The sequence below is a fragment of the Carassius carassius genome, chromosome 35 (assembly GCF_963082965.1).
Source record: "Carassius carassius chromosome 35, fCarCar2.1, whole genome shotgun sequence".
In the NCBI taxonomy this organism is placed as follows: domain Eukaryota; kingdom Metazoa; phylum Chordata; class Actinopteri; order Cypriniformes; family Cyprinidae; genus Carassius; species Carassius carassius.
Genome location: NC_081789.1, coordinates 13,591,877 through 13,611,478, shown reverse-complemented (window position 1 = coordinate 13,611,478; position 19,602 = coordinate 13,591,877). Strand labels below are relative to the sequence as shown.

Here is a 19,602-nt window from a genome sequence, read left to right as displayed (position 1 = left end):
CTCCATGTGAGTAAATGTCACTTAGCGCCCTCTCCACAGTTGCTGTACCACCACTGAGCTACCGGGTCACTGGCTCGGCTCCTCAGCAAAAGCATGAATGATTGCTGTGCACCTGCTGCCTCTTATACTCACGCTGTGATCAGCGGCAGCTGAATGCAATAATTGTATGCCAATGTGCATTGGCTCATTTAGTTTACACTTGAAGTGGATAAGTCTCTCTGGTGAGATCCCAATTCCTTGGTCCTCACCAATGTGACGTCTCTGTTCCTTCCTTCAGGGAACGAGGGTTACATACATAATCAAGACGTTCTTTAAATGAACGAGATGCTGCATCGAAGCACTTTGAGAACGCCCTCTGCGTTACCACACTCTGAATCATATTTGTGTAATCATTCCATAAAATTCCAAAAAGAGAGCAGAAAAACCTGGGTACTGGGCGTGGACCAACCCGCAGCATTGCAGATGTCCTGCATAGACCCACCTGCTAGAAAGGCCTTTGAGACCGCCATACTTCAGGTCAAGTGAACCTTGACCCCAAAGGCAAGGGGATATCTGAGGACTCGTAAGCAATAGATATGGCTTCCACTATCCATCAGCTAAGGGTCTGTATAGTTGCTGGAAGACCTCTCTTAGGGAAAAATGTAACTAGGTGGTGTCTGCTCACTGACTGGCCACAGTGAGGGGCGTGGTAGGCCACAATAGCTGCCACGTAGACCTTCAGGGTGGAGTGGGTCATCCCTCTGGAGAAGCAGGCCTGCAGGAGCTCCAGCACTGTACCAACTGGTCAGTTAACTGGGTAAAGTTGGCGGTTTCCGCACTAAGAATTGACAAGTTTCCACCTCAAGGCATACAGTTTGGTTGTCCTGCATGTTCAATAAACAAGCTACAGGATGTCCAAAATGCAGTGGCTAGAGTCCTTATCAGGTTAAAAAAATGGGATAATATTACCCCAATTTTATGGTCTCTGCACTGGCTACCTATGGGAAAATGAGAACTGTAGTAGTTTGCTGAAACTACCAAAAACAATTCTCCACTGCTTCCCTCAAGATTTTCCTATATTTGATAATGGGGGTTTTCAATTAATGAGTAAAATAATATAAACACCTTGACGATGCTTGACATTTTGCTCTACAATGCAAATTACACACACTTCATTTTGAAACAGCTGTTTATTTTTCAATATATGTTACTACATAGGAATGTTTGGAGTGTGAGTGTGTGCCGTTATATCTGATCAAATGCACATTATTATTTCTTAGCTTGGGTTGAACAAATTATATTTACTTGGTTGGAACAGCAGCTATGCTAATTACGTCTCTATTTGTTTCTCTGTTTCTGCCACAGGACTAATATCCTGTGGTAACTATGAATTATACAAGCTTCAGTCTGGATCCAGCCCTTAGAAATACCTGAGATGAACGAACACTTGAGAAGAGATGATGTCAACCCCTCAGAACACCTCAGATGATGTCAACCCTGGAACAACATACAGAACTACCACATTTTGATACAAGTTTGATTGCAACACATAATCATAGCTGTTGATAGCATTTATCATCTGTTTGATTACGTCATTAAGTGAACCATACATTTCTGCCATATGTACATCAATTTGACATAGTCACCACTGATAAGCTACTGCTAAATATATTGTAGGAACTTAATTTTCTGTAAAGCTGCTTTGCAACAATTTTTATTGTGAAAAGTGCTATACAAATAAACTTAAATTGAATTTAATTGAACTAATAAAAACTAAGGGCCCTATTTTAACGATCTAAGCATATGGTCTAAAGCGCACGGAGCAGGTGCACGCAGGCCTGGTCGAATCCACTTTTGCTAGTTTAATGATGGGAAAACGGTCTGCACGCCCAGTTGCATTGTCTAAATGGGTTGCACGATATGGACCTGCCTATACTAACATTCTCTTTAAATAACAAAGAAAAAACATTGTGCCAGACTTTAGATCAGGTTTGAGTTGGTCTATGGCGCAGTCTATTTCCAATTCCTCAAAATAGCAACGCACCAACAATGCACCTGAAAACAACTTGTTTTCAGACCAGCACACCCATGGGCGCAAATGCATTTGCTGTTTAAACAACTTGGTGCAGGACGGGAAAATGAGAACTGCGTCAGACTGAAACTAGCAAAAACACTTGCGCCGCATTGTGCCGGGTGTATGATAGGGCCCTAATTCTCCACTGCTTCCCTCAAGATTTTCCTATATTTTATAAAGGGGTTTTTCAAGTAATAAGTAAAATAATGTAAACACCTTGATGATGCTTGACATTTTGCTCTATAATGCAAATTACACACACCCATGCAGAAAATATTCATTTTGAAGTTATTTTTCAATATATGTTACTACATAGGAATGTTTGGGGTGTGTGTGCAGTTTACCTTGTATAATAAAGTGTCAAAGTATAGTTTTGTTTAACACAGACCAGAATATGACAGTGCATCATTTGTAAATAAGAAACGTTAGTGAAATTAAAGAGAGATGCTTTAGCTAATCCTAATCCTAATCTGACAATGTCTTGTCAAACTGCTCACCGTACATATTGTGCTCATAACATAATTTAGTTTATGATATAAACTACAATATAAGTTGATTCATTTAAACTTTGATTTCTTATAAAGTCTCAGCTTTCACAGCTTACTAGCGATGGGTCATTCTATGGAAATGTCAATTTCTGTCCCTAGCCTTTACAGAAATGTACAGAGGGAAAATGCTTTATTTTGAGGTTAAAAACAGGATTGTTCTACCATTTAAAATACAAAAATGTATTCATAACTATCAAGTGTATGATGTAAATGACATAAAAAAAGCCAAATAAATACTTAATAAATATTTAATGAAAGTAGTGGTCCCCTGCAGTTGTGTCACTGTTGTTACCGTTTAACAAAAACGGAAAAGACATCACTTTACTTCCCTCTTCCTATTTCCTCAAGACCTATGAAATTTTAAATTTCCGTGATTTTTAAATTAGTTTGTTGCAGGTGTTTTGATTCTACACTGTGCATCCGTGTTTGTCACTCTTTCCCCAGATCTATTTGTTGCGCCTTTTGTTACCCCTACGTCATACGCTCAACCAGTTTGTCATGAATGTGCCTGCTTGAGCGACTGGTAGCTGGACATTATAGTTGAAAAAAGAAATTTACATTTTTCTTAAAGTAACGATTCGTTTCGCTGCAGAAGGCCTTTATAAACCCCAGAGCCATGTGGAGTAGTTTCATGATGGATCGATAAACTTTTTTCAGATACAGAAACAGGGGTACCATTCACTGCAATTATACAGATTGGATCAGACAGATCATTTTGAATGTAACTCTGAACATGTTTGTCTGAAAGAGGAATGTCAGGCATGACTAGGATGCATTTAGGGTGAGTAAAACAGGTTGATTTTCTTTTTCTTTTCTTTTTTTGTAAACTTTACCTAAAAAGAACTGTCAAACTATTTAACAAACCTGTCTAAAACTGATATCAGTTATCTAAAAAAATATGAGAAATACACACACAAACACAAACACACAACTATACTGTAAAACAGACACTTGCAAAACTGAGAAATATGCTTTATTATATTTGACTTTTCTGTGCAGAGAAATTACTGTTGCATATACAGAAGTATTATATATCCTTTATTATGTGAAAAGCATGACTGAACTCAACAATCATCAAACTGTTACACTATATATAAGCCAAATTTGATAATAAACATACAAAAGTTAGGACAGAGTAAAGCTGAATGAGTCCCAATAGCTGTCTCAAGACGTGAGTAGTCTCCTTTTAAAATAAGTGCAAGCTAGGTAAGTGGCACCCCCTATCAAACCAACCAATAAAGTGGCACCAACAAAGGCTGGAGCCTTTTTCTTTGCCACCCTGAATGCGGTGGGCAGCACAGCAGATATGAGGATGTTGTTGACATGTCCAAGCACTCTGCGGAAAGCCGGACGGTTCAGGACATGCTCATAATACGTCTCCAGGTTGACCCGGGCCCCATTTCCCCAGTACCGACGGGACAGACCCAGGAACTTGAGGCGGTGAAGGGTGACAGCGAGGGAGACGTCAGCAATGCTGAAGAAGTCGCCACAGAGCCAAGTCTGCTGACTGCCCTCTTCTGGAAAGATGATAAGTGACAGGTTAAGAAGTCAGATTTTTTTAAATGCTTGGCATAAAAAAAAATAGAAGTCACATGAAAAGTAAATGTATTAATGAAAACTGCTTCTTAAATGCATCTTAATCATTTTAATGTAAACAATTCATCCATGCATATTTTATTTATTTATATGATTATTCACAATTTCTTCTTATTTTGCCTTTATTACGATAGGACAGTGTAGAGTAGACAGGAAGTGAAGTGGGAGAAAGAGAGGGGTGGGATCGAAAAAGGTTTTTGAGGTAGGATTCAAACTCAACATTGTGTCGTGCACAGCCCACGGCGCCAACAATTATTCACAATTCTTAATCAAAAATATCATAACTCTATCTTCTGGTGAAACAACAGACTTCTTGCTGATGACATATGTTGGAGCTTGAGTTAACTAAATAAAAAAATTCAAGATCTTTTTAAAAACTTTATAGTTATCATTATCATTGGTGTGAACAGGCCTTAAACGTTTTAAAAAGTTTTTGAGTTTTCAATTAAAAATATATATAACCAGCTGTTCCCACGTCAAAGTTACTTGACAACACACGTGCAATGCACCAAAAAAAAAAAACAATTTACATAAAAGTTAAAAACCAAGGCAACGGTTTAGGTTTTTTTTTTTTTTAGCTATTGTCTTCATAATTGTACTAAGTGACACAGGTTTTTTTTTTTTTTTTTTTTTCACTAAATGCAAAATGCCTCATTCTGCCAATACATCCATTCGTCAAGACAACTAATGATTTCTTGTTCAGCAAATTTTTATGAAGTAACAATAAAGGTCCCACAGGTCCCACATCCCCCCCCCCCCCCCCCCCCACTAATATATGATGGCATGCACCAGTCACTTTGTGCAGCATTGGTCTGCTCACTACCTCATTCAGCACGGAACTGACGTCATTCCACTACCTCAGCAGTCAGTTAAATAAAATAACTGCTCTTGAGCCCTTTGTCACTTGTCACTTTAATCAGACTTAATAAGGGGTTTTTTTGCACTAAAAATCTTTTCACTTCATTGATTTGCACTCTATCTGTCATTTGCCTTGCGCTGCTTTATTTAACTTTATTTTTTATTTTATTATATGCCTTTTTTTTTTTTTTTTACATTCCCTTATTGTATAGTTGTATCTACATGTTATATTTGATCTATATTTTTAGGCTTTAATGTTAATGTTATCTGTATGCACCGGGGTCTGAGCTTAACGCAATTTCAATTCTCTGTATGTACTGTACATGTGGAAATTGACAATAAAGCAGACTTGACTTGACTTGACTTGATAAATCTATGTATATTTTGATAGCAATAATCTTATAGGACACTTGACAAGTGAACTATTCTCTATTTGCAGTGGTGGACAGTAACGAAGTAGCTTTACTTCGTTACTGTACTTAAGTAAATTTTTCAAGTATCTGTACTTTACTGGAGTAGTTTTATTTTGAGTAACTTTTACTTTTACTTCACTACATTCCAAAGCATAAAATCGTACTTTTTACTTCCCTACATTTCATAAAACATATCGTTACTCCCTATAATATATCACGTGCTCCGACACGCAGAAGTGGTGTTTGATTCATCATGAACGAACTGAGTCTTTTCAAAATAAACTTAAATCGGATCGCAAATCGCACCAAACGATTCGTTTACGAATTAGAATGATCCGATTGCAGCGTACTGTCTATGGATTGCAGCTGTTCTGGAGTCGACCACTCACTGATTCAAATGAACCGTTTAGTGCGAGTCTACAGAAGTAAGAACCGGGAGATCTTGTGAGCGCGCGTGCTTCTGATGTTGACAAAAGTAAGTTACTAATGTCGAAATTTTGGATTAATTATTGTAACTGAAAATCATATTTAGGTCAAAACTGTCAGTTGTTTGGGAACTAAATCCGTTGTAAAGAGTGATCTATTTAAGCCCACTGAAATGCTCGAGTGCAGACGATGCAGACACATCAATTTTAGGTAAAAAAAAAATAAATAAATAAAAAAACAAATATTAAAATTACACAGATTAAATACAATAACTCATGCACGTTCAAATTCCCCGCTGCCGTAATGTTAACAGTTTTATTAAAATGCTACCATCCCTATGTGACGTCTGTTTTATATTGTTTATCAACAGTAACGTTATATTGTTTGGATTACTAGACGAGTAGACAGACATGAATGTTTATTTATAACCGTACTGAAAATAAGTAAATATTGTTAGCTGATGCTAACTGTCTAGCTAACAAGCTTGCTGGTGCTAAGTTGAGGTAATTAATAATGTCCAAATATTTTTATTCAACCACCTATATATATATATATATATATATATATATATATATATATATATATATATATATATATATATATATATATATATATATATATATAGATTACATCTGGGGAGAAAAGAAAGGATGTGATGTTCAGAACATGGTAACTACAGTAATTATCAAAGTGGGAAGAGATGCACCCTGTTTTGCCAGGGGTGTTTTTACACCACAGACAAGATTTGAGAAGGAAAAAATCCAGGGGCATAGCCATCTTTTCAGAAGTGAGGGGGACAGAAATATATATATATATATATAACATTTCTGTATATATAGGCTATATAACATTTCTTTAATCTATATAGCTTACCAATCAACAATTTTTGAACAGTAATATTTTTTATGTTTTTAAAGAAGTATCTTCTGCTCACCAAGCCTGCATTTATTTCATCCAAAGTACAGAAAAAACAATAATATTGTAAAATATTTTTATATTTAAAATAACTTTTTTCCCTATTTGAATGTATTTAAAATTGTAATTTATTCCTGTGATCAAAGCTGTATTTTCAGCATCATTACTCCAGTCTTTAGTGTCACATCCTTCAGAAATCATTCTAATATGCTGATTTACTGATTATCAATATTTAAAACATGAGTATTTTTTTTTTCAGTATTCTTTGATGAATATAAGGATCCAAAAATTAGCATTTATGTGAAATAAAAAGCTTTTGCAACACTGTACACTATATCATTCAAAAGCTTACAGTCAATATAATTTTTGTTTTTTGGAAAATAAATTGAAAATGAACACTTCTACTTAGCAAGGACTCTTTTGTGGTTTCGAGTCTCAGGCCGGCAACACCATGACTAAGGTTCTCTTGAGCAAGACACCGAACCCCCAACTGCTCCCCAGGCGCCGCAGCATAAATGATGCCCACTGCTCCGGGTGTGTGTTCTCAGTGTGTGTGTGTGTGTTCACTGCTGTGTGTGTGCATTTTGGAGGGTTAAATACAGAGCACGAATTCTGAGTATGGGTCACCATACTTGGCTGTATGTCACGTCACTTCACTTTAAATTGATCAAAAGTGATGATAAAGACATAATTTTCTATTTCAGATTATTCCAGATTTCTATTTCAAAATAAATGCTGTTCTTCTGAACTTTCTATTCATCAAAGAAACCTTATTTTTTTTTAATTATTTCTGAAGGATTGTCTGACTGGAGTATTGATGCTTAAAATTCAGCTTTGAAATTTCAACAAATTACATTTTGAAATATATCCAAATAAAAAACTGTTAATATAAATAGGTTAGTAAAACTATTTCACAATTTTTCTGTTTTGCTGTACTTTGGATCAATTAAATGCAGACTTGTTGAACAGAAGAGACTTCTTTAAAAAATATTAACAAGCTTACTGTTCAAAAACTGTTGACTGGTAGTGGATACAATAGGCAACTTAAATTTTTCTCAAATTTCTAACTTTTAATTGGCTTAGAAATCTATAACTGCTGGACAATAACAAATAATAATGATTTGTTTATATACTACAAAATGTTTTTGTCAATTAGCACTGCATTGTTCATACTTTATTTATCACCTGCTGAAGATGACTTGAAAAACCATATATTGTTGCAATCGTATGTTTAATGTCTTCATGTTTCCAAAAGTTTCTGGCCTTTTTTTTCTGTGTAAAAACTGCTTTCATACAGGATAGCTGGACGCTTTTGCCCATATTAGGAATTTCCTGATATGACTTTCTGCGCGAGAGCGCCCTCCGGCTTCGAGTATGAATGAAACACACACTGCAGGAGAGTTCAGCGCTCTGTGATGTTCATCTCGCTGTATTCTGGGGCCGAATAAAATATCAAATCATGTGCAGACTATCCCGTCTCTTTGAGCTTAAATCTATATTTATTCACACCAGCTTTTGAAAACCTCAATGCGAACACACTTGACCGAAAAAGTGTGGGGGACGAATTTCCGTGATATAAAAAATGAAAAAATCATTATGAAAATATAATTATATTTTCCTTTAAAATGTTCTTCCTAACTTCAGGCCTTATTATCATGTCATATATAGTCCTAACTGTGATGTTCTGTAAAACAACAAACTTTAAAATATGTTCTTACTGGTGAAAATCAGATGGTCATCTCTGTTTTCTCTCAGGTACATCACAGTGTAAGCTTTCACAGTGAACATCACTCTCATCAGCGTAGTCCATATCAATAACAAAAATATATCTTGACTCCATATAGTGGTTATTTTGGAAAAAATCCCAGGTATTTTGAGCAGTAGGATTATTAAAAATATGTGCGAATATAAAATTTAATTAAGTAGCCTATATAAAATTTCAGTACTTTTTTACTTAAGTACATAAAAAATCGAGTACTTTTGTACTTTCACTTGAGTAAAATTGAAAAAGGAGTACTTTTACTCTTACTGGAGTAATATTTTATTATATGTATCTGTACTTTTACTCAAGTACTTGATTTGTGTACTTCGTCCACCACTGTCTATTTGTTTGTAAAGGAACAATCGTCCTACAAAGCAAAGCCATCAAGGATATACTTTTAAATAGTTGAACATACTGTAGGCTTCAACAAACCTCAAGAATGGTGACAATCAACAAATGTAAAAAGATGAAGAGGAAGTCGTGGCCTAGTGGTTAGAGAGTTTGACTCCTAACCCTTGGGTTGTGGGTTCGAATCTCGGGCCGGCAATAACATGACTTAGGTGCCCTTGAGCAAGGCATCGAACCCAAAACTGCTCCCTGGGCGCTGCAGCATAAATGGCTGTTCACAGTGTGTGTGTGTGTGTGTGTGTGTTCACTGCTCTGTGTGTGTGCACTTTGGATGGGTTAAATGCAGAGCACAAATTCTGAATATGGGTCACCATACTTGGCTGAATGTCACGTCACTTAAAAATGAGCTCTTTACAAATACATTATACTAGTTGGGACAACAACTAGCCCATTTCTGTTGGTCTGACATGACCTGGGTTTATATGTAGTTTAAAAAAATAAAATAAAATTTAACAGTGCTTTTACTGATAATACAAAAAATTCTTCTACCTGGTGTCTCCTCAATCCTCCTCTGCAGCTCTGTCTCAACTTGATCCAGAACATTCTCCAGTTCATCCAGGAGTTTCTTTAGGTATTTCATATTATCATGGTCAAACAATTTACTCTAGAGAGATTCAAACAAATAGTGTTTAGTGAAATACAGCAATCACATTCTTGGCATTGTATACAAGATTGTAATCAAAATTAAGTGCACATACTCAAAGGAATAAAATCATTGAGATCATCTGAGGTCTTGGGTACTGCGCTACAAAGAGCAGATGCCCAAAAAGTGAATAACTGAAAATGAACACTGCATGAATGTTTACTTACTTTTATACGTCTCTGTTTTGCGATATAAGCATCTTTAAGATCGGGATTCTCCACTGCTAGTTTCTTAAGCTCGGATTCTGTGTTTAAAATCTGTGCTATAATACAGAAATTGCTGTTAAAGGAATAGTTCAGCCAAAACTTTTGTAATTTACTGCCTCTTAGACCAGGGATGTCCAATCTTGCTTCTGGAGGGCCACTGTCCTCCAGATCGAGTGTGGACACTCCCACCCTCAGGTCATCCAAGATAAGTTTTACTTTATTGGAACAGATATGGAGAAATTTAGCATTACATCACTTCCTCACCAATGGAATGGGTGCCATCAAAATGAGAGTCCAAACAGCTGATAAAAACATCACAATGATCCACAAGTAATCCAAACGACTCTTTATCGATTAACCTCTTCTGAGGCAAAAAAGCTGCATATTTTCTATCCATAATTATATAAACAAAGACATTTTTATGTTTTCAAACCATTGCCTCTAGCTAAAATACAAATCCTCTATCCATAATATTGCTTTCTCCAGTGAAAAAAACCTGTCCCATTTGAATTGAGAGGGAAATATGCACAGATCAAGCACTGTTTACAAGCCAAAACACTCCAAAGCAGTTCTTAACCAATATGTCAGTAGGTTTTGTCTTGATAGGACTATAGGGTATGGACTTTTTTACTAGAGGAAGTTATATTATGGATTATGGACTGTTTTTTTGGCCAGAAGCAATGTTTTAAAGTTAAAATACCTTATTTGTTTCTCATAAACATGCAGCTACTGTATTTTTCTTCATAAGATGTTAATTGATGGTCTTAGACTCTTGTGGATTATTGTGATGTTTGGACTCAATCTGATGGCACCCATTCACTGCAGAGGTTCCACTGTAAGTAAGTAAGTAAGTAAGTGATCTGATGTAAAGCTAAATTTCTCCAAATCTGTTCTGATGAAGAAAAAGCTCATCTACATCTTGAATGGCCTTAGGGTAAGTACATTTTCAGTTTTGTTTAGGATGAACTATTGATTTAATTCACAGTATTCACAATAATTGAAGGTTCATATTAAATTATTATGCTCAGTTCTCTTCTTACTGCGAATGTGGGTGGTGGCATAAGCTGGGATGTGGGAGTCTACTGTGATCTCTGGGTGGAGGATGCAGCCATGGGTGTACGCATCCATCTGCAGGGAGTCCAGCAGTTCTCTGTAATGCTGAACTCGATGATAATATGTGCTTCCTTCTTCTGGGATCAGCTTTGGGGTGTGCTCTGATTCATTGAAGTGTACAAAGCAGATATACAGTATGCATTACGACCCAAAAATATGGCTGCAATCTACATGAGCAGCAGCAGAGCCATGCTGAATGTGACAGTACATGCAAACATAAATGCAACCAAATGAAAAGAAGATAACAAATGCTCTGAACACAGCAAACGCAGTTGAAAAAAAAAAATTCAGAAATCATTTTATTATACTGATTTGCTATGCAATTATTATCAATTATTATTGGTGATCAAATGGTTCATATTATTATCAGTTTTTGCTGTATAATTTTTTCAAGATTCTTTAATGAATAGATAATTCAATGAACAGTGTTTATTTAAAAATAGAAACCTTTTATTATTAATAATGTTTTTATACTGTCACTTTTGATCAGCTTGATGCATCCTTCCTGATAATTTTTTTTTCTTCTTTTTTTTTGCAGCAAATCAGCATATTAAAATAATTTCTAAAAGATCATGTGACACTGAAGAATGGAATAAAGGCAATTAACCAAAAAAATTCAGCTTTGCCATTTAGAATATATTAAAACAGAAAACAATTCTTTTCAATTATAATATTTTACAATATTACTGTTTACTGTATTTTGATCAAATAAATGCAACCTGGTGAGACATTTTCACAAACATAAAAAAAAAAAAAAAAAAAACTTCATTATGTCAAACTTTAGACTGTTAGTCTAGAGATGCTTGGTTAGCCGTGTTGAAATAAATAAATAAATAAATGCATACAGTTAAAGAGACCTGAATTAATGAATTATAAAATAATTGTTATTATTATTATTATTATTTGTATGTGATATAACATCCTGAATTATTAAAAGGATTTTAAAGAAGTGTGGTTGATGCCATGCATCAGAGGGTTCAACAGCACTATATGCCCTTCAGTACTCTTGTGTTTGCAGCATTTTACACTGCAAATTAGAGCTGCATGATTCTGGATAAATTGAGAATCACGATTTTTTAGGTCTCATATAGATATCACGATTCTCCCACGATTATGAACTAAATAAAATGTGTGACAAAATATTATTGCTGCATTCTATTTAAAAGTGTATAATTAATATGAATGAATTAGTAAACATTTTAATATACACCTCCAGTCCAAAAGTTTTTGAACGGTAAGATTTATTTTTTTATATATTTCTCTTCTGCTCACCGAGCCTACATTTATTTTATCCAAAATACAGCAAAAGTAGTAATATTGTGAAATATTTTTACAATTTAAAATAACTGCTTTCTATTGAAATATATTTTCAAATGAGTAACACTTTAGAATAGGTAACACCTAATAGTTGCTTAGTAGCATGCATACTACCAGAATATTAGCCATGTATTAGTGCTTATTAAGAACACATTACTGCCTTATTCTACTTGACCTTATTCTACATCCCTAATCTTACCCAGTACCTAAACCTAACAACTACATTACTAACTATTAATAAGCAGCAAATTAAGAACTTATTGAGAGAAATGTTGTAGTTAATAGTTAACAAGTGTTACCTATTCGAAAGTGTTACCTTTTAAAAGGTCATTTATTTCTGTGGTCAAAGCTGTCACGTTCGGGAACACAATAGACGAGAGATCCAAGTGCAGTGTGAGATTTATTGGGTAATCCAAATCAGAGTCAAAAACAAGCCGGGGTCGTAACCAAACATCAATCCAAACCAGAAACAAACAAACAAACAGGAACAAGAACAGGAACTCGAAGACTAGGACGCGAGGAAACTAGGTGACGGAAAGGACTCCATCCAGGCAAACAGAAAAGGACTGGTTAATATAGGGAGGATAATGACTAACAAGTGAAGACACCTGAGTGCAATTAACAGGAGTGCAATTACTGTGATGAAGGGACAAGGCTAGTGGGAATTTTAGTGCCTATGGTGAGGTGCCTATGGGGAAGTGAGACCACTAGTGGACACCCAGGGAAACAGAGACCAGACAGCGTGACATTTCCCTCCTCCACGGAGCAGCTACCAGATGCTCCACCCGAACCCAAGAAGAGACCAAGGAATACAGAGACCAGGAGGGAGGTGGAGCTGCGGAAGACCAGGGGGAGGGACGGAGGGCCAGGTAAAATGGGGAAATAGAGACAAGTGCAATTAACAAAAACAAGGAACCCAGGAGGGAGGTGGACTGGCGGAGGACCAGGGGGAGGGACAGAGGGCCAGGCAATAGAAGGTAATTGATACAGGAAGTGCCAAAAAAAAAGCAAAAACAACAATAAAGCACAAGTCCAGGGGAGAATGGAAAGTTCAGTGGCCCAGGGCTGAACCGACATGGCAGGAATCCAGGGTGGAGCAAGGTGGAATTGGAGCCATGCAGTTGAGTCAGAAGCCCACCAGGGCGGCGCAGAAGACCACCACATCCGTGCGGTCGAAACAGAAGCGCCACCAGGGCGGCGCAGAAGACCACCACATCCGTGCGGTCGAAACAGAAGCGCCACCAGGGCGGCGCAGAAGACCACCACCACCGTGCGGTCGAGACAGAAGCCCACTAGGGCGGCGCAGAAGACCACCACATCCGTGCGGTCGAGACAGAAGCCCACCAGGGCGGCGCAGAAGACCACCGCAACCATGCTGTCGAGACAGAAGCCCACCAGGGTGGCGCAGAGGACCACCACATCCGTGCGGTCGAGACAGAAGCCCACCAGGGCGGCGCAGAAGACCACCACAACTGTGCGGTCAAGACAGAAGCCCACCAGGGCGGCGCAGAAGACCACCACAACCCTGCGGTCGAGAAAGAAGCCCACCAGGGCGGCACAGAAGACCACCACAGCCGTGCGGGCGAGACAGGAGCCCACCAGGGTGGCGCAGAAGACCACCACAACCGTGCGGTCGAGACAGGAGCCCACCAGGGCGGCACCGAGGACCACCACAGTGGGATCAATGATACATGAGAGCAAGTTTGGATAGGCAAGTCTGAAACAGAGAACATGAACAAGTTAAGGGTGGCCTCCGTGGCCACGACAGGATCAGTCGAGCGCTCAGAGAGTTCGGCTGAGACGTGGAGAGGCTCTCGTAGTTCCGCAGAGTTTAGACTGGATTCAGGAAGATCAATGGTGACTTGACTCTGCTCATGAAGATCATTGGTGACCTGACTCTGCTCATGAAGATCAGTGGTGACCTGCATTTGCTCATGAAGATCAATGGTGACTTGCCTTTGCCCATGAAGATAGTCGGTGACTTGACCTTGACCATGAAGATCACTGGTGACTTGCCTTTGCACATGAAGATCAATGGTGACTTGAATTTGCCCATGAAGAACACCAGTGACTTGACTCTGTCCTTGAAGATCACCAGTGACTTGACTTGACTCCTGAGGTCTAACTGTGGTAGTGCTTAACTCATGAGTGTCAACGGTGACTTGACCTGACTCTGGAGTGTCAACGGTGACTTGACCTGACTCTGCAGTGCCAACGGTGACTTGACCTGACTCTGGAGTGCCAACGGTGACTTGACCTGACTCTGGAGTGCCAACGGTGACTTGACCTGACTCTGTAGTGCCAACGGTGAATTGACCTGACTCTGTAGTGCCAACGGTGGCTTGACCTGACTCTGGAGTGCCAACGGTGGCTTGACCTGACTCTGGAGGGCCAATGGTGACTTGACCTGACTCTGGAGGGCTAACGGTGACTTGACCTGACTCTGGAGTGCCAACGGTGACTTGACCTGACTCTGGAGTGCCAACGGTGACTTGACCTGACTCTGGAGTGCCAACGGTGACTTGACCTGACTCTGGAGTGCCAACGGTGACTTGACCTGACTCTGGAGGGTCAACGGTGACTTGACCTGACGTGACTTGACCTGACTCTGGAGGGTCAACGGGAACCTGACTCGACTCTGGAGGGTCAACGGGAACCTGACTCGACTCTGAAGTTTCAACGGGAACCTGACTCGACTCTGGAGGGTCAACGGGAACCTGACTCGACCCTGGAGGGTCAACGGGAACCTGACTCGACCCTGGAGGGTCAACGGGAACCTGACTCGACTCTGGAGGGTCAACGGGAACCTGACTAGACACTGGAGGGTCAACAGGAACCTGACTCGTCTCTGGAGGGTCAACGGGAACCTGACTCGACTTTGGAGGGTCAACGGGAACCTGACTCGACACTGGAGGGTCAACGGGAAGTGTGATAATAAAGACATTTATAACAAAATATTTATATTTCAAATTCTATCAAAAAGAAAACTTTTCTATCAAAGAAACCTGAAAAAAATCTGCTCAACTGTTTTCAGCATAATAATAATAATAATAATAATAAATGTTTTTTGAACAGCAAATCAGAATATTAAAATAATTTCTGAAGGATCATGTGACACTGAATACTTGAAGTAATGATGCTGAAAATTCAACTTTGCATCACAGGAATAAATTACATTTTAAAATACATCCAAGTAGAAATCAATTATTTAAAAAATATATAATTTAAAATATTTGCTCTATTTTGATTTCTGTCATATAGACATCAATGTTTATATCTGAACTATAAACTTTATCCCAGTATTTCTGTGATTAATATAAATGACTGTAAGACAGAAATAATACTGTGTAGTTGAAAAGACAGTTTGTGAAGATGTTTCTTAACCAAACATGGCAACTGCTCTCTGTGTCAGCGGCAGTGCGAGCACGGATTTGAATGATCCGCTAAGACTTTGTCAAAGGTTTAATAGACTCGGGGAATCGTTGTCATTTAGAAATGAGATTGAGAGTGTGTCTTAATCGAGATCACGATCTTTTAACGATTAATCGTGCAGCTCTACTGCAAATCATGCAATCTGTAATGTAAATACTGTTTCATACATTGCATTAACCCAAAATCCTGAGCATTTACCATCACAGAAGTTCTGCTCCAAATAGTCCATGATTTGTATGGGGTCACAGATGACATTGTCATTATGAACCAGCACAGGAACCTCTCCAGTGGGGTTCAGACGCATAAACCAGGGCTCATTGTGTTCACTCAGAGGCAGACTCACATCAGTCTCCTCACACTGAAGACCTTTCTCAGCTATTGCCAGTCTCACCTATGACAGAAACACAGTGTGATCAAATATACCAAAAAAAAAAAAGACTGTGACAGCAGTTATTTTGCACTCTTACTCTCACCTTGTTTAAGAAAACAACAGCAGGTTATGCTCTTGTTTTACAATTTTACAATACAGTTGTAATTCAGGTGTCTGTGTTATGATTACAGTAATTCAACACAGCCTACACACTTGCATCAACACGCTTCATTAATAATATATAATTTATGAATAATTAACATGTATGCTGTCAATCAGCAATGTTTAATTGAGACAGCCACATGATTAGGAATAATCCAAATAATGTCAAATAAATAAATAAATAAGTGAATATCACGATCAAAACAACAGATCAGATGCTGCATCCGCCCTGATGCTCCTGTCCTTCCTGCGCTAGTAATGTAACGACTCACCTTCTGAGAGCTGAATGACTGAGTCCAATGATACAAAACCAGTTTAGACTCTTTGTTTTTTGTTTTCTCGACAACCTCACCGGTGTCTTGTGACATTGCATCCTTCTTTATAAGGATTTCCTTCTCATCCTGAGATCCACCGATGTTTTCCACCTCCATTTTATCAGACATTGGCTGCGTTCCAAAATCTAGTTGCCTAAAAAGGCATTTCTGTGCATCTTACGCGCGTGCAGTATTTTTGCGCATCAAACGCGTTTGCAGTGTTTATTTAAAATAAAGACGCGTACTCGTAGGCTATATTTCACGGCGCCTTGAAACTGATATCTACACGCGTCTATGATTTCCAGAAATGCTGTCTAGGTAGTCAGCACACTAGGTTTTGAGACACAGCCAGTAAGTCTAACTGCGCAACCTCCAGTGGTGGTACTGGTGGTACCTAACCTCTTAAAGGACACACTTTCACATTCACAATCACGAAATGTAAAATATAGGCATAATGTAAAGTAGATATTTATGTTTTTTTGTATTTTTTTTTCAATCAAGTGAAAATCTAATTTTACTATTTTATAGTGATTTAAAATAAAAACAGTTAACATCTTTTTTTCTGAATATTTACATATAATGCGTTTTCATGTTTGAAGATCATAAATCAAGCGCACTTTTTAAATGAACCAACAGGTGTCTCTGTAGATCTTCCCTATCAAATTATATTAAGCTGTTTATTACAAACTCACTGCTATACCATGTTGAAATTTGTATTTATTTATTTTTAAAATTCTGTTGAGAAGATTAAAAATGTAGACTAGTTTATTTTTCATTATTTAGAATTTGCAGTATACTCCTAATAAAAACCTTTCACATAATAAAAATAAACTATTACCAGCATGAATTGACTATTTGATTTAGTACACCGGTTTGATTATATTAGGCCAATGTGATTCATCTATCCAAATCACAGAGATTTTATATAACCATAAAGTGATGGCTGCCAGCATATCAACCAAATTTTTGAAACTGAAATAAAAATTTATATTAATTCACAATATATTGTATCGTTTAATGGTCTTAAAGGCCCTCACTGTTCAGGATAATATTCAAAACTATAAAAATAATTAACCACAATTAGTTGAGGGGACAAATTAAAATGGGGAAAGATTAAATTAAGAAACGTGATGTAATGTTGTAGCATATACCTCATGGCAGTTTGTAGTGTTTTAATTCACTTAGATTAATGTAATACATTATAAAGAAATGACACTCTGAACTATTCTGAGGCCCCCTAGTGGCTCCCAGGTCCCTGGTCCCATAAAAATGAAAGACCTTTCTAGAAGAAAAAGAGTGGATTTTGCTAGTTGGCAGACAGTTGGGAGATTTCAATAAATCCATGCCATCCAGCCTATGTCTACAGTTCTACTCTTATATGCATTTATCACAGCTAATGCATCTTTTTCAACACCCTGCAGATCATCTGTGCATGACATTATGAACTATTACAGAAGTACTCTGAACACACGGACCATTTTTAAATCCAATGCCACAAGAGCAAGCAGTAATACATAGTCACAGTATTAACATCATAAAAAAAACAGTGGTATTAAAAGTATTATGGTTTCCACATTAACCTTTTATTCCAAAAAGTTAATGTGAGTCATTTATAAAATTTAAATCTATAACGGCTTGCTAAAAGCCTTATTTAAATTTCCCTACTTAAACTGCTAATAAATTTCACAAATTATTACAGAATAAATTAACACAGAATTTTCTTGAACTACTTTTGTTGTGCATAAAGTCCGGAACATTCGAAATCATAAATTTTCAATAACTTACAGTACAAGCATTTCACTGTTTCCAGCACTTTAAAGCTCCCAAATGATTCAATTTGAATCTTATTTTCAATGGGATTACCAAAATATACTGTCATGAACAAATGCTTAGGTAAAATGATACATCAAATCACCATTATAACTTGTAGATGGGAGCAGATAAACACTTAATGGCTTATTAGTCATTCATTTATACTTTTTCCTTTATATTTTGAAATTATAAAATAACAATTATAACATCACTATTATAAAATATCAAATCATCAAGAAATCAGATTGTGTCAGTTTTTTTTTTTTGAAAAGTTTGAAAAGCAAACTTTTCTTCAAATTGCAACTAAATCACATGATCACTGAAGTCAGTTTCATAAGAGTAAGAGTACAATAAGAGTACAATATATGTATTTTCTGCATGAAAAAAAAAATATTTTGCACGTTACTGTTGTTAATAAAATACATATTTGAAAGCTTCCCAAGTCGTTACTGTCAAATGTGTACAAACATGAAATAAACAAGAACTAAACATGTAATATTATTACTAACTGCACTTATTAATGCAAATCAATAGTTATTTTATCATGTAATATATTTGTTATATCACTCTGAAATTAAAAGAATAATGCACATTTTAATCTATGAGTTAAGTCTATTTATTATCAAAGCAATTGTCAGTAATACAGTTAAAATGGGGAAAATATGTGAACGATTACACTGCAGGCTGATTCAAGGAGCTCCTAAATGTTCTGCTTGTGCTCCTAAAAATGTTCAGCCAGGGACTATAGTGTTCCTAGTAATAGTTAGTCGGGAGCCTTGTATATATATATATATAGAGTTTATATATATATACAAAGAGTTTTCTTTATTTTCATGACTATGAAAATTGTAGATTCACACTGAATGCATCAAAACTATGAATTAACACATGTGGAATTATATACATAACAAAAAAGTGTGAAACAACTGAAAATATGTCATATTCTAGGTTCTTCAAAGTAGCCCCCTTTTGCTTTGATTACTGCTTTGCACACTCTTGGCCTTCTCTTGATGAGCTTCAAGAGGTAGTCACCTGAAATGGTCTTCCAACTGTCTTGAAGGAGTTCCCCGAGAGATGCTTAGCACTTGTTGGCCCTTTTGCCTTCTGTCTGTGGTCCAGCTCACCCCTAAACCATCTCGATTGGGTTCAGGTCCGGTGACTGTGGAGGCGCAGCACCCCATCACTCTCCTTCTTGGTCAAATAGCCCTTGATGCCTTCAGTGTGACTCTACAATTTTCATAGTCATGAAAATAA

The 19,602-nt window shown here is 37.3% G+C and overlaps 1 protein-coding gene across 3 annotated transcripts; it reads right to left on the bottom strand.

Annotated features, from left to right (window-relative positions):
• Positions 1-3,672: 3,672 nt before the first annotated feature.
• Positions 3,673-17,012, bottom strand: LOC132116007 (ganglioside-induced differentiation-associated protein 1-like). 3 transcript variants are annotated; one of them, XM_059524513.1, is made up of 6 exons: positions 16,495-17,012; positions 15,889-16,081; positions 10,869-11,042; positions 9,790-9,884; positions 9,469-9,583; positions 3,673-4,115 (listed from the first exon to the last, which is right to left on the bottom strand). In XM_059524513.1, exons 1-6 carry the CDS (start codon positions 16,663-16,665, stop codon positions 3,766-3,768), a joined length of 1,098 nt encoding a protein of 365 aa, XP_059380496.1. In that variant the 5' UTR covers positions 16,666-17,012; the 3' UTR covers positions 3,673-3,765. The 3 variants fall into 3 exon arrangements, with proteins under 3 accessions (XP_059380496.1, XP_059380495.1, XP_059380497.1); XM_059524512.1 differs by having other exon boundaries at positions 3,673-4,118; positions 16,495-16,997; XM_059524514.1 differs by lacking the exon at positions 10,869-11,042 and having other exon boundaries at positions 3,673-4,118; positions 16,495-16,992.
• Positions 17,013-19,602: the final 2,590 nt, after the last annotated feature.

Coding starts and splice junctions, on each gene's coding strand:
- LOC132116007 (XM_059524512.1), bottom strand. CDS start 16,665: ATGTCTGATAAAATGGAGGTGGAAAACATCGGTGGATCTCAGGATGAG. Junction 9,885..10,868: donor TGCCACCACCCACATTCGCA/GTAAGAAGAGAA, acceptor TCTGTATTATAG/CACAGATTTTAAACACAGAA. Junction 9,584..9,789: donor CAAAACAGAGACGTATAAAA/GTAAGTAAACAT, acceptor GAATCTCTCTAG/AGTAAATTGTTTGACCATGA.